The following is a 14536-nucleotide window of genomic DNA, read 5'->3' on the forward strand; positions in this document are numbered from 1 at the left end:
CAGCATAAAGATTTTCTGTAAGAAAACATAAAGGTCATTTGTGAAAGAGCGCAGACCCAAACTGTTTGTGACAAAGAGTTAACTCACTGAGCTACTTCCCCACAAACTAACAAAATAAAACTGGATGAAGCTCAAAGACACTACAAATTGATTTTTGTTGTACAAGTACACAACCTAACTTGGATCAGACGGTTAACTCGTTGAGAACATGGCCGGCCGGAAGAGCCACAGTGCGGATGTGTGTTTCGTCACGGTGCCCTCGCATTGCCACCTGGCATCAGCCATTAGGCTGTCTGCCATGTTGGCACTGTGTGGGCAGGAACAGCAGATGCTCCTGCCTAACTATGCTCTGTTAAAATACCCACACATAATTTAGTTTAGCACAGCACAGGGAGAGGTGTTTTGTTGTGTCAAGTTCACTCTGAGAAACAGTGCATCATTAGTAATGGTTCGAATGAGTGTATTTATATAATTGTAAATCATAGAACAAAAGAAGTCGGCCAAGAGCCTGTTAATAAGTCAGACACTCATCACCATCGTCTTAAATCGACCTACTGATCTCATTCAAATGAGACCAATAATATCTCTCCTCTCACATGGAATGAATTATGAAGAATCTGATAAGCTTGTTTGATCTTGGCATGCTAAAGCCACAATAAAGGAAACAAAGGCTTAGGAGCTGGGACTTTGCACTAACCACAGCTATGGTGTGTGTGTGTGCACATACAGACATGTGTGTCTGACAGTTAAAGATATCTACACGCAAAGTCACACTATACATGTAATGTCTTTTATTTTAATTTTACTGTTTTATTCTGTGTTATACTTTTAGATTCTGGTTATCTGAATATTTTAGCAATTTCATTGTTTTACTGTTGAGCACTTTGCATTCTGTTTCAAGAAGTTCTATGTGAATAATGCTATCGTCATAATCAGCATTATTTTAAGTTAAAATAACTGAAACAGAACAACTTTCTTGCCTTTCAGGACTCCTGTAAATTAAAAAGAAAGAGACCATCATAAGGGTAATCAACTACTAGCAAAAGGGATTTATAAGGATAAAGCTAATGTTAAAAGAACACATCTATGTTTTTAAAAATGTAAAAAATTGTCTGCATCTGATGTTTTTACCACAAAAACTTTAATTAGCTATTTAAACAACCTTCAGATTACATCTCCTTCTCTCTCATTGACAATTCCATAATCTTTGATTGTGCAAATGCCTTTTATTTTGAAATGGTTTAAATCGTGAACATACTGTAAGACCTTTCTTTCTTCACAGGAAATCACATAATCGGTGTACGTGCGCTAGAAGTTTTAGGTTTCCACATCACACTTGTTTAATATTGGCCTGTGATTGCGTCCATACTCGTGTTTTCATAAACATGACTCAGATTGGAGATGAGTGGAGTGAAAACAGCCTTCCACTGTCGAACTGCAGAGTCAAGTTCAATCATGCAAATTAAGTAACAATAAGCACATTTGAGGGTGGATTTAGAATGCAAATATGTGTATAGTGTTTACATCAATGCAGTATTTCAGTATTTTAATGACATGCTTCTGTAATTTTGAGTTTGGAGAATAGTTTTCAATTATATTCCTCCTAAAAATAAAGCTTACATCAGCTTGATACTAGATAGTATGATACTGTATCTTCCCTCATTCTAAAACTGGTTCTGTAAATAAAACAGTGGCTAATCTTTGGTGACATGCACATAAATTGTAACTTTCCCTTGGTAAGCATCTTTCTCTGTACCATTGGGCCTGCCTGCTCACTCCACTGTGGTCTGATGTGACCCCCTGACTGCTTCTTACAAAAACAAAGGACCTTAATGTGATTTAGAACAAAAAAAAAGGAAAGAAAAAATCCACATGGTCAGCATAATTTAATGAGACAGAGTGTGAAAGGAACTAAGTGGATAACCAAATGCAGAGTGGGCTTGTGGGTGGGTGGGTGGCGGATGAAGTCAGTGATATTTCAGCATCCCTCGGCGGTTAGCCTGCTGACAGGGAGGGGAAAAAACTGGGGAGTGAGAGACAGACTGAGGGAGGTGGTGTGTGTGGGGGTGGGAGGGTCACTGTGCCAGAAACTCGACCAGATTCAACTGTAGTATATGTACAGCATATGGAGAGATCAGAGAGAGAAAGAGAGGAAGGACAAAAGCAGTGTCATTATTTGAATGTCAGTCCCCCTGCCTGTTTGGACAGGCAGGATTTGCATGTTGGGTTTTGAGCCCAGAGCCCCGGGGTAGGGTGGGGTGGGGTGAGGTGGGTGGAAATAGTCATCTTCATGGTGCTCAGGGTGTGGCTGCTCTGGGAACAGCACTGTTCTCGACAGGGGTCCTTCAGTGCAGGTCACACGTCTGACCTCAGGACACGAGATCAACGGCGTTCGCACGCACCAATGTCAGGTTCCCCTTTTCTCGTTTTCACTTCATCACCACAGAGAACTGATCTGAGATCATATCATAAAATCAATAGAAACAATAGTATGTAGTGTATAATGTTTGATATATGTATGAATTTGATTCATGTATGAATTTAAGCATTAAAATAATAATTAAAATGTAAATATTTATAATAACATACATACATTTTCTATTAAAATTGCAGAATAATTTTGCGCATCAAATAATGTTTCACATTCAAAATATTAATTACTACAAGTACAAATACAGTTTTATGCTAAGAGTGTTGGATTTAAGTATAGGAACAGGATCAAAGTGTAGCTATAATTCACAACTCATAGCAAAAGCTTAACTTGGAATCTGAAATGGAGATGATGTCAGGGTGGAGCGAGCAAATCAGTAATGTGATAAATGTTTGGATGTGAAACATTAGACGGGGAAATCGGAGTTGTGATGGACTCGGTATCCTCCTTGTCCCTCTTTCTCGGCTGACATGTGAGATTCTTTGGAGGCCTGAGGGTCAACACCGGGCTAGTGTGGTCAAGACTTATCACATAATGAACAGAACACCGATCCTCTTTTCAACAGACTTTATTTATAGTGGAAGCAGATGGAAAACAAAACAGTGCGTACACATTAAAAATAACCCAGGTACAGACATGTATTAGACAAGTAATACAGGCACTTACACGTAGAAATATAAACAGAATTTCTAGACAAACATGCACACACACATTCAGACAGGCATGCCAAAAGGGGGCTCCCTTATGGAACAGGACATCCTGAAACTGCCAAGAAAAACACTCTCTAAGCCAGCGAGCCATTCCAGTGTTATCCAATGATTTTGCTTTTATGACCAGGAAAAAGTTTTACCCTTTTGCTCTTTTTTAGAAAGAAAAAGAAGACTCTAAAATAAAACTGAGGCTTTGCGGCAAAAGCATCCACTGGTCAAGCAATGATTTTCAGCTTTGTATAATTACCAATTTGTGGCCCTTAGAAAAACACCCCCTCAAGAGAGTTGTTCCAATAAAATGCAGCCTCCTACAAAAAAAGAGCGTATTGAGCAACAGAAGAAAGTACTCAGTAAACGAGAAGAGGGAAGTGTAAAAGGGAAGGGGTGAGCACTCTGTGTACCATACCTAGGAATGGGTGTCACAATGTGATGTGTTGCAATAAGGTGTGTACTGTCTGGATTCTCTGGAAATTCAGGAGGACAGAGCCAACTCACACACACGCACTCATACACATATACAGAAGTACACTATTGACATCACTACATCTGCATTTGCAAACATGCGAAAACACAGTTCCCCACATAAAACCACATAAAAACCCTCACAGACGTCAGCGTGGAGGAAATAAACAATAGAACCATGTCTCTGACGTTCTCACGAGTGGTTGGGATAAAGAGAAGTGACATCGCAGCACACACCTCTAAATGGGAACTGATGCTAACTGAGACAGTGACAATAACACAAAGAGGACAAAACAGGATGCTGGTCAGATGAGAGAGCCCGAAATGTCAGACAGCCTACAGACTGTTGTCGCCTTGCAATCTTAACAGCCAACACCAGTCTGATAAGCTATCTGACAGGCCGAGAGAGTGACGGACATGCCTGAGACATACGCATGTACAGAGACAACAATGAAAAAAAAGAAAAAAAGAAAAAAAATCCTAATCCGACTTACCATGATGGGAGAAAAGAAGAGATGTGAATGTTCTGACTAGAGCTGGTGCAGAGCGCAGGGTTCAGCCCGCTCAACAGTACCCCTCTGTTTTGAATCTACTCGAGTGATTCGTCTCCTGGCTCCGTGACTGGGGCAGTGCAACGAGTTCATTCGAAGGTTCAGCTGAGGTAACGGCACAGACGCTTTTCACTGTGCGCTTGAGGGTTCTTTTTTTCCCTCCCCTCCTGCTTGTGCCTGCTCTAGCGCCCACTGTGCTCAGTCCAGCGTAGCACAGCAGCGGTACAGAGAGGGAGAAGAAAATAGCACATTTCACTGGCAATTACGAAAAAAAGAAGGTACTGCATGTATCGAGAGCCAGCTGACGTTATCCAAAGAGTGAAAAAAGACCAAAAATGAACACCTGATCATACGAAATGCAGAGATTTGCTTTAGGAGCTGCCTATGTGATGTCAAACACGAGCTTGCTGTCCTCGTCTGGAGTAAAAAAAAAAAAAAAAAAAACAGGATGAAAAAAAAAGCTCCGTGGACAATTAAGGACAAAGAAACAGACTTACCATGACATAGACTGTCTCTAAGTTAAAGGCAACAGCTACTATCTGCTGCATTAAGACTTAAGGCAGACCTCGAGTCTATTAGCAGAGCACAATCTGCTTTAATCCATAAAAGATAAAAGGGAGAGCAACAAATGTGGCAGCCACGCAACCTACTATCTCCGTCTAGCTCTCCGTCTCACACACAGGCACGCGCACACACAGTCGTAGATCTGATTCAATATATGGCTGCATCTGGTAAAGTAGCCCCGGGCTGACTCATGTGCTCTCTTCCTGGAAGCAGAACAATAAGGGCAGACAAAGGGACCAGCAGGGTGATTCATGGCCGATTTATCATTTCTCATCCAAAAGTACCAATATGAGCTTTACTGCACACACAGAAGAAGTGGTCATCTAAAGCACCACGAACAGCATGAAACATTCATTAACAGCTCTACTACAACTGACTTCTACAATATGTAGAAATGAGATGGCGCTGAGGTGGACACAATTATTTACAGACGTGTCTTATCTAACCAAAGCCAATACTGAACAACAACTCTACGGTAGTAATAAATACATGTATCTTATCAATAAACCAGCAAATATAGATAATAAATAAATGGGTTATTGAACAGATTACTTTACGCTGGTTTTACAGAACACGCACCAAATAATCAAAAGTAATAATCTTAGCTTATTCAAATAAAGTGAATTCAAGAGACTCTATGGACATATGAGAACTTAAGGTTCTTCTAGTGGAACAAACAGTGCAGCTTAAGGCCTCACTGAGGAGAATTATTGCCAGCAGCTTCTTCTCACGTGCTCAGGAAAAGCACCAACATGGACACTTAACAACAGCTTACTCACACGCACCCCAACTAGCACCTACCTTACACAGAACAACCGTGGAAATCACTACCAAATGCAAAGCCTTCAAAAGCAAGTCAATGGAAGTCCGAGTTCAACATTAACATGTTGCTACAATAACAAGAGAGAAACCAGATGGAGACTGATATTTTGCTTCAGATAATGGTGGGGTATCAGCCAGAAATGTGGAAAAGAGTGGTGGGAGCTTTAGAAGTTGATGTAAGCTGGCCTTCACTCCGTCTTGCCCTCCGAGTACTTCTCCTGCTGCTTGCGCTTGGCGTAGCTCTGGGCCATGGAGTTGACAATGGAGCAGACAAAGAAGCATACCATGATGACCACAACCTTCTCAAAGAGCCACGACAGCCAGCTCTCCTCCTGCCAGGAACCACAGAGAGAGCAAAGAGAGAGAGAGGAGAGGAGCTCGGTCAGTAAGCTGAAGGCCACCCCCCTCACCCACCCCTTCACCCCACACCCTGCTCTCCCCTCTGCTCCTGATGCTGTAGGCTAGGTGGGGATCCAGCTCCATGTGCAGGACAGATAGAGATCAGGGGTAATAAAACACGCGGCAGCCCCCACCATCCTCCCTCCTAACGCCCCCACTGACCCCAGCCTGCAGCCTGCCTCCACCAAGTTAAATTGCCTCGCTTCTCTCCTGTAACTGCAGGAGGCTCAAGTTACAAGAAAAAAGGAACATTGTTCTAGAAATGCCTTAATCTGTCCTTGTGCAACTCATTCTATCCTTTTTTTCTTCTCCTTCCTAGTAAGTGCATAAAAAAGAAAAATCGTTTTCAATGAATCACTTAGAGTAAGAGAGTAAAGGAGGGAGTAAAAGATAGAGAGGAGGTAAAAAAGCTTTGAAAGAGAAATAGGCTACAGCTACAACTGGCTCTTTTTGTTCTAGACAGGGGGGTTTTGATGGATTGTCACTGGCGAAGGGGGGGGCCCCCGCCCCGGTCTACAGTCAGTGCTGGGTTCAGGCGGGGCACCGAGTGCAAGTGCGTGTGTGACACATAGGGGAGTGACCACACTCACACACACACTCCCAATTGGTACGATGGAGCATGAGTCAGCACGCCCCGCGCTACAGTAGTACAGTTCAATACAGCGAGTGGAGCCAGACCCCACACTGGCCCCTCTCCTCCTCCCCTCTTTCTACTCCCTCCCCTCCAGCCCGCCCAGTGCAGTGCTAAACTACTCTGTCATTCTGGCCCCAAACAAGCCTCTGTAATCTACTGTATCACTACAGGTTAGAGTCAAATCTACAACATCAACATCTCTATTCTAAACATTAAATTAGGTTTCAAAAATATGAAACTGATTCAAAATTTTAATTGAAAGCAGGTAAAGAGGTGAAAACAGAAAAACAGAATTGTGTTCAGGAGAGAAAATGGGTCAGAGTTATAAAGGACGGCTTAGATAAAGAGAAGAAAGGGACAAAAAAAGTGGAGGGAGAAGGAGTGAAAGAGGCAAAAGTAAGGGGGCCACATTCTTTTCTTGGCGCGCACACGTGAATGAATAGAGGCTGTGAGCTGGGGGCTGAGGCCCCTGTACTTACAGTTGGGATCCCCTCTCCGGTGTGATGGTGCAGCTTGGCCTTTTGGGCCTCCAAGTACTCCCTGAAGGGCTTCTGCAGTGCCGCACCCAGCAGTGGAACCGCTCTGCCTCAACCAACAAGGAGAGAGGGAGAGAGGGAGAGAGAGAGTGGGGGGGTGGGGTGGGGTGGGGGGTGGGGGGTGAGGAGGGAGGAAGGGAGGGAAAGAGGGAGGGAAGGAAGAAGAGAGAAAAAGGGAGAGAGAGTGGGGGGGTGGGGTGGGGGTGGGGTGGGGGGGGGCACAAATCACGTCACATCATTGTTACTCACCAGCCCAAGGGCAGCAACAAAGGGAGGCATGCTGTCCTATGTCCTGTACAGTGTCGGTCTCCCCTGCTTCCTCTCTCCGAGAAGAGAGAAAGACGGAGAGAGCAACGAGTGCAATCCCTCCGCAGCTCATCCCCACAAACACACACACACAAACACAGGCGCACAGAAAAAAAGGTACGGACTGTACCACAGCTATAGAAAATAGAGCTGCTCAAAAACAAACAAACCAAAAATAAACAGTAAAAAAAAAAAAATCAACAAAAAGAAAGAAAAGATGGAAATAAAGTTGGCTGGTCCTCATACAGCAGCCGCGGCAGCAGTAGTCACTCACATTCTCCCGCTCTGCTCTCCTCTCCCTCTCTCACACACATACTCGGCTTCCTCTCCCTCTCACACACACACATCGGTGAACTCGTTCAACTCCCCTGCAGTGCCTCCTCTGCCGCTGCAGCGAGGAGAAATGAATGACTTCTCAGAACTCTCACATTTATCACAGGCGGTTCCTGTAAGAACTGGTTTCAGCCAATTAATGAGGAAGTGAGTCGTACCCGAGCTGTGTCATCACTGGCTGAGATCTGGGGGGATGGCTTCAGAGGGGAGGGCACTCCTGTAAGACGGCCCATATTAGGAAACCCTTTACAAGCATACTACTACCCCCCCTCCCCTCCCCTCCCTCTCTCACACACACACACTCAAAGAAGAAAAAAAAAAGACGCGAGAGGCTGCAGAGAATGCCCTAGAATAGCGAATCAGTGGCCCATCCCTAGGTTGGAGTTAGTGATTAATCACTAAACAAATACATACTAAAGACCTTCACTTATTCTTTTTTGTGGCTCTACACAGTCAATTACATCCCCTGAACTATTGTTTCAAAACATTCCTTATGTTCTACTTATACATCTTTTGTTCACATTGTAGAGTCCTCGTCAAAGCTCGGAGACACATCAAAGATTTTCTGGCAGGTTTGCGTGGGCACTCATGTCACATACGGTTGAGTTTATAGCTGATAACTTTCTCTGAAGGAGGCAAGTCATTTCCGTCTCTCCCCACCTCCACACACACACAGTTACACGTACGCACACCTATGTTATGGTGAGAATGAAAACAGGTTGTGTTAAATGATTGAGTTTACAAGGAAGCCTTTCAGTAATGATTAACTTTATACCAGGTAATGGATATGTTACATGTGAATGGGCATAAAGCAGAGAGGAAGTCTAACAGATGGATCACGCTTTAGATTACACAATAGAAAATTGTTAGGACATGGTATCAAAAATCAAGTTGGGATTTTTTTTTTTTTTTTTGGAGGGAAACAAAGCCTCTCCTTTTCCCATCCCCCATTCTACAAATTCCTAACATCTACAAACATAGAAATGTACCAATGTAAAAATTATATAACCTGGATGAAATGCTGAATATGAGTTTGCACAAGAAAAACACAGTAAAAATCCACTAGTTCAGCAGATAAAAGTAAACAGGCAAGAACAAAGAGCGAGAGAAAGAGTTTTCAGAAATGGCGGGCGAATCATCTCCTACACGATGAGCAATACTGAGTCATGAGCCTGGGCAAATCCACCAACAAAGAAGCCCAAAGCTAGCAGTCTAAAACACACTTTTAATGCCTCAGAGTCAGGACTGGCTACTGCTCTTTCAATTAAAAATCTCATGATTTTGTGCTTTTTGGGAATATATTTTCACTTTTTGCTGAAGGGGTTGTGAAATTGTTGGATTTAACAATTTCTGCTGTAAGTGTGTTCATAATTTATCCGTGAGTACCTGAGCTGAACTGCTTTGTATGAACTGAACTGCTTTGTATTTCTGTGAAAAAGGTTCAGAGGATTATCTTTCTTAATCTGAGATGAAATCAACTTCTTGTAACTAGATTTAAATGAGACATTTGTGTAACTTGTGCATGCATTCATTATATGTGATGAATAGTATTGTTTATATAGTACTTTAACTGCTGTAAAAGTTGACTTTAATGTTCAGTAAAAGTTTGGAAATTTAAAAGAGTATTTATAGTTCTTTCTAAGTTGGGACGAGGCAGGGGAGAGAATAACAAGGAGCTGAAATTTATAACAGCTATAAGATGTAGTTTGGCAAACATTAAGCATGAACAATTTACTCAGCACCTACTGAACAAACTTCAATACCTGCTTTGTTCATTCCTGTGCTTTCAGAGAGAGTAACAGAAAACTCCTCACTTGTATCTTTTTTGTGAGGCTCTGAAACACTGTGGCCTTGAGAAACGGGGAAATAAATCAGTTTGGAAAAAAAACTTTAAAGCACGTTTTTCAAAAGCAGGAGGTTTTTTTAAAATTAGATTTTTACACTCCAAAAGCTCTTGACAAATTTCTGTATTAACTACAAAAAGCTCATCTCTGTTAAAAACTGTTCAAATCTCAATTTATGGCCAGTATCAACTGGTTGAAAAATACTTAAGTATTCTTGTAGAAGGGCATGCATGTTGGTTCTAGTAATTTACTTCTTAATTAAAACTATGAATAGCAGAACTATTCATGACGAAAATAAAGCTCATAGATTTAAATTAATAAGCTGAAACAGCTGTCACATCAATGTGCCTAAAATTACAATACATTTTTAGTTTTTATCTTAAAAAGTTTTCTCGTTTAATGTGGCAGTAAAGGACCGAAACTGACTATGGATTTTCAGATGAATTAATGTTGTAAATTACTTCAAAAGAGCAATTCTTCTATGTATTTCATATTATAATCCTTTATGTGTGTCAGTGTTCAAAAATATAAACGGGTATAGCAAATTTATAGCCAAGTATAAAAGACAAGGCGGTTAATCCAAACAGATCTATAAAATGTGACTCCTCTCCCTTTCTTCTCCTTTAGAGAAAAAATATGAGATGGTTAAAAAGAATAATAATAAAGAATAATAAAAGTCTTAAAATGTAGGGGGTTTTACAACCACAGAAGCCTGAATGTGTGTGGATCCTATCAAACTTTATAACAGTTGTTCTCGAGTTAATTGAATTACTTCCAGCAGTTGTGCAAAAAGCATAAGATGCTTCATTTACTTGGGTTATAAAAATGATTCCCTGTAAACGTTTGTGGCTAATTATCAACACTATAGATGTATGTTATATACCTGCACATACTCTAAAACATAAGAAGTATGTGTGATAAGTCATTTCTTAGTCATACATCAAATAGTTATTATGTTGGCTTCTAGATATATAAAGTGCAAATGATCGAAGCTCCATCAAAAGATTTACATTTAGTCTCTACATTAATAATAAACTCAGAAGAAAAAGGGAAACATGAAAATATTATGAAAAGTAAATCTCTCAGAGATTTAGTAGATGCGACAAGGACACGTCTATATTTAATTTATCAGATGGAATGGACAATAGAAGCTAAGGGGATTATACATAAAACACAAAGTTGTAGCTAAGAGATCTAAAGGCAGTTATATGTTAAAAATGTTTAATATGACTGACCACACTGTAGGTGTCATGTGTGAAGTGGAGCTTAGTTGAGTTTAGATTTTTGTTGATGCAGTTATACAACTGTATGAATATATGATGACTGCAAATAAAACAGAAAGCAGACAGAAAACTGATCTCTATGATCCATACACACTGCCTTTGTGCAAGTCTGTGCCATTCAAGTCTGCAAAATTAGTGTGTTTTGAGAAGGGGATTACCACTAAATCCAATAATAAATTTAAAGTGGACCAACACAGTTTGATCAATATTTCTGGACATGAACAGCAAGAGACACAAGAGAAACCACAGCAGCACCACTGTCATACGATGTCATTGAACCTTTTTTCATTTTTCCAAATCATTCTCAGTGCGGTCATCTGGTACAACCGTGACACATAAACATACGAACAAGAAACTGTTTGACAATTTGCATCCGTGTGTTTAGTGAAAATCAACAGAGCTGCCAGTTAGTGGACTTCTGGATCAAAATCAATCTTAGTGTAGTATTTAAACAGATTCTGTTCTGTGTTTGTAACTGATTAGTTGCCATCACCACACACACACACACACACACACACACACAGACACAGATACACACACACACACACACACACACACACACACACACACACAGACACAAACGTAATGAAAATTAAGTATTAATATTTGATTTATTTGTACAAAAAACAAATTATTTTAAATAATTAAGACAATATAATTCTAAATATTAAAGGTAAGGGGTTATTGAAGATGCTGATATTTTGTGAGTTCTGTGACCTCTCCTGCTCTCCTTCTTCAACACAAAAAGACTCATCACCTCCGTCTTCTAAAGAATCCAGAATAGAAGAGAAAAAATAACACCTGTGAACTATAGAGAGGACACCCTCACACTACACAAAGGTGTAAGACAGATAATTCTTAAGAAGAGTCACCAATTTTTCTACAAAAGAAATGCTAGCACATACAGTATACGTATGTTTTGGTGAACAATGCTTTTTGCTGGGCTGCAGGTACAAAACAGCATCCTCTGCTACAAATAAGTAACACTAAAATTACAATCAGGTGCCAAAAGCTACATATCTGGTGTCCTGAGAAATGGAAATATGCATTTTTGTACTGAAGGCTATTCTGGCCTCCACTCCTGTCATCATATAACCTTTACTTGCAATAAAACAGTACCAAACAGTGTCAGAAAAGAAACCAAGGAAAGAGGCTAACTTGATCAATATTCAGTAAAGAAATATGGTGGAGATAAGCTTTGGGGAAAAAAAGGAGATATGGAGGGAAAACCCCACATCTCTCGACTTCCTGCAGCTTGATTATTGCTGCGAAGGGTTAATTTGTAAACGCCATCTCAGCATCTCATTTTTTAATGAACTATCATTTCCTGCTGCTGTGCACGGAGTGTGGAGCGTGTTTAGGCGCCCTGTGTTCGTTTGGTGAAAACTAAATTCCACTGGCCTTGAGTCAGAGGAGACCTTTGACCTGTCTGCCCCTTCTGAAGGCTGCTGCCACCTCCAATGGCACTCCGGCACGCACACACACACACACAGAAGATCACACACACAGGCACGCACATACATGCACGTGCCCTGACTTCCGAGGCAGGGGAATGATAGAGAACAAGGGCTCACATGACAGCCAAACCCTGGCCAGGTCCAACTGGTTACAACATCATCACAACAACTGGCTTAGGCAATCACTAGTGTTACCCAATGCTCCACAGGGCCACAGTTCACACCTAACATAACAGCACCGACACCGCAAGACGCACACGCACACTGTGGTTAGGCGGCACTCTGACCTGAGGTACTGAAACTTGGACCTCTGCGCCATCTCAGTGCAAAACACCGACACGCTCTCTTTTTATCAGCTTGATAAATTACTACTGCTCCATTTTGATTTCATTAAGTGCTGGAATAATTAAATAATGGAATTATGATATGAGGAGTGTGTAAGGAAAATTTGGACTCACGTGCAAATGTTGTAAGGTAATATCTGTGTGTGTGTGTTTGCCTGTGTGTGTGTGTGTCTGTTCCTCCTCCAGTTCAACGGGGCTCTTTCCCAATGACTTCACCACTAAAGCATGGAGCCCACTCCTGAACGGAGATCCCCCTTGCCCAGTGTGTTTATCACATCCCTGCTCCACAGCCATCCATGTGTCAGCCGACACACACACACACACACACACACACACACACACACACACACACACACACACACACACACACACACACACACATACATATACACAAGCTCGGACACATGCAATCCTCTTGGGACCCGGCAGCGCTGCCAGGAAATCAGGGGGCACCAATTATAGCAGTCTATTATTCCTCTCACTTCCCAGACAGCCACATAAAACGGCTCTCCGACCCCTACGACCCCCCCAGGTTCAGGTCGGCATGCCCACACAGACCCTGTTGGTCTGAGTGTGGAGGTGTGTGGAGTTGCTGGGTCACCAGATAACCAGGCCTGGACCCTTCTTATGGTGAGAAAGGGTTGTTCAATGAGTCAGATGTGAATGGAGACGGATCCAGACAAGTCATACTGCTACTTGTAGAGCGGCAGCAACAGGCAGGCTGGAAATAGAAGAGGAGGAGGAGGAGGAACAGAAGAAGATGTTTAGGGTAGTGTCTCTATCCATCCTGTCATGTCATGCTTGGAGGAGAGGCTACTGTATGGGATGTATAGTGACATTGTTTCCTCTTTTACCTCTTTTTAAAGGAAGACCTAATGACCCGGTGGCAAACACACCTACTGTATTTTTACTTCAATGTACACTTTATTAATCAAAAATGGGAAACCTTGCAGCAAGTCAGAAAAACCCATGAAAAGTGAAACACACATAAGGGGTTAAATGAACACATTACGACATGTTAAATAAATGTGAAGGGCAGAAACACACCAAAGAAACGAGGTCACGGGGTGGAAAATTAATGGCACGTGGAATAAATGAGAACTTGAGACTGTTTGAAGCTCGACTGTCCCATAAACGCGATGTATGTCGCTAATCCAACACAGCAGGGTAGCCAGTGAGCACAAAAGTGCATGTGTGGGATTTTTTTTAGCATACAGCACACTGTAGGACTGTATGGAGTTCTTTGTGGTTCATATACACTGTGACATGCTGCTCAGACAACCACATACATTACTATGTACCTGTCAAAAGCCACAAGATGCTGTATATCTTCCACTTCATAACTGTATGTTCTGCCTTTGCTGCTGTATAAGTGACTGTTGCACAATAAAGACAGACAGCAAGGCCAATTAAATCTGTTTTTGTGGCAGAGTTGTTTACATGAAAAAAGCAAAGAAAAAGGTTGCCAAAAGTGATTATAGTTATCTGATGTACATTCTGATCACTCGTACATATTGGCTTGCATTTGAGTTTACATGCTGTAGACGTTGTGGTTAAAAGCCAACAAGTGAAGAAAAGAGAAAGTTCCTGATGTCTGTGCGACTGTATGCTACAATATATCTTCATGTGCTGGAACAACACTGAAGAGAAGTAGAAAATCTAGCAAAAAAAAAAAAAAAAAACATTATTTCCCAATAAAACATTTATATTGTGTGAATGTGATTTAAGATCCCATAGCGGTGTAATCCTAAGATTTGCAAAGTGATAAATTGTGTTCACAGTGGTGAATCTTTGAGGTTTGACAAAATAAAATAATAAGAAAATGATTTATGTGTCTGGGATGAAACAAACAAAATGCAG

General features: G+C 41.4%; 1 protein-coding gene across 3 annotated transcripts in view; it reads right to left on the minus strand.

The window, feature by feature from the left end:
* Window positions 1-2983: 2983 nt before the first annotated feature.
* Window positions 2984-14536, minus strand: part of LOC311269615 (vacuole membrane protein 1-like) — a 60174-nt gene continuing 48621 nt past the window's right edge. For all 3 annotated transcript variants that reach the window (XM_084373849.1, XM_084373850.1, XM_084373851.1), the window contains 2 exons: window positions 7053-7155; window positions 2984-5872 (listed from right to left, as the gene is read on the minus strand). In XM_084373849.1, the coding sequence (XP_084229975.1) occupies window positions 5729-5872; window positions 7053-7155 (247 nt within the window). In that variant the 3' untranslated portion in view covers window positions 2984-5728. The remainder of the gene's footprint in view (window positions 5873-7052; window positions 7156-14536) is intronic.

Source organism: Pagrus pagrus, assembly GCF_965226575.1.
Source record: "Pagrus pagrus genome assembly, chromosome: 14".
NCBI lineage: Eukaryota > Metazoa > Chordata > Actinopteri > Spariformes > Sparidae > Pagrus > Pagrus pagrus.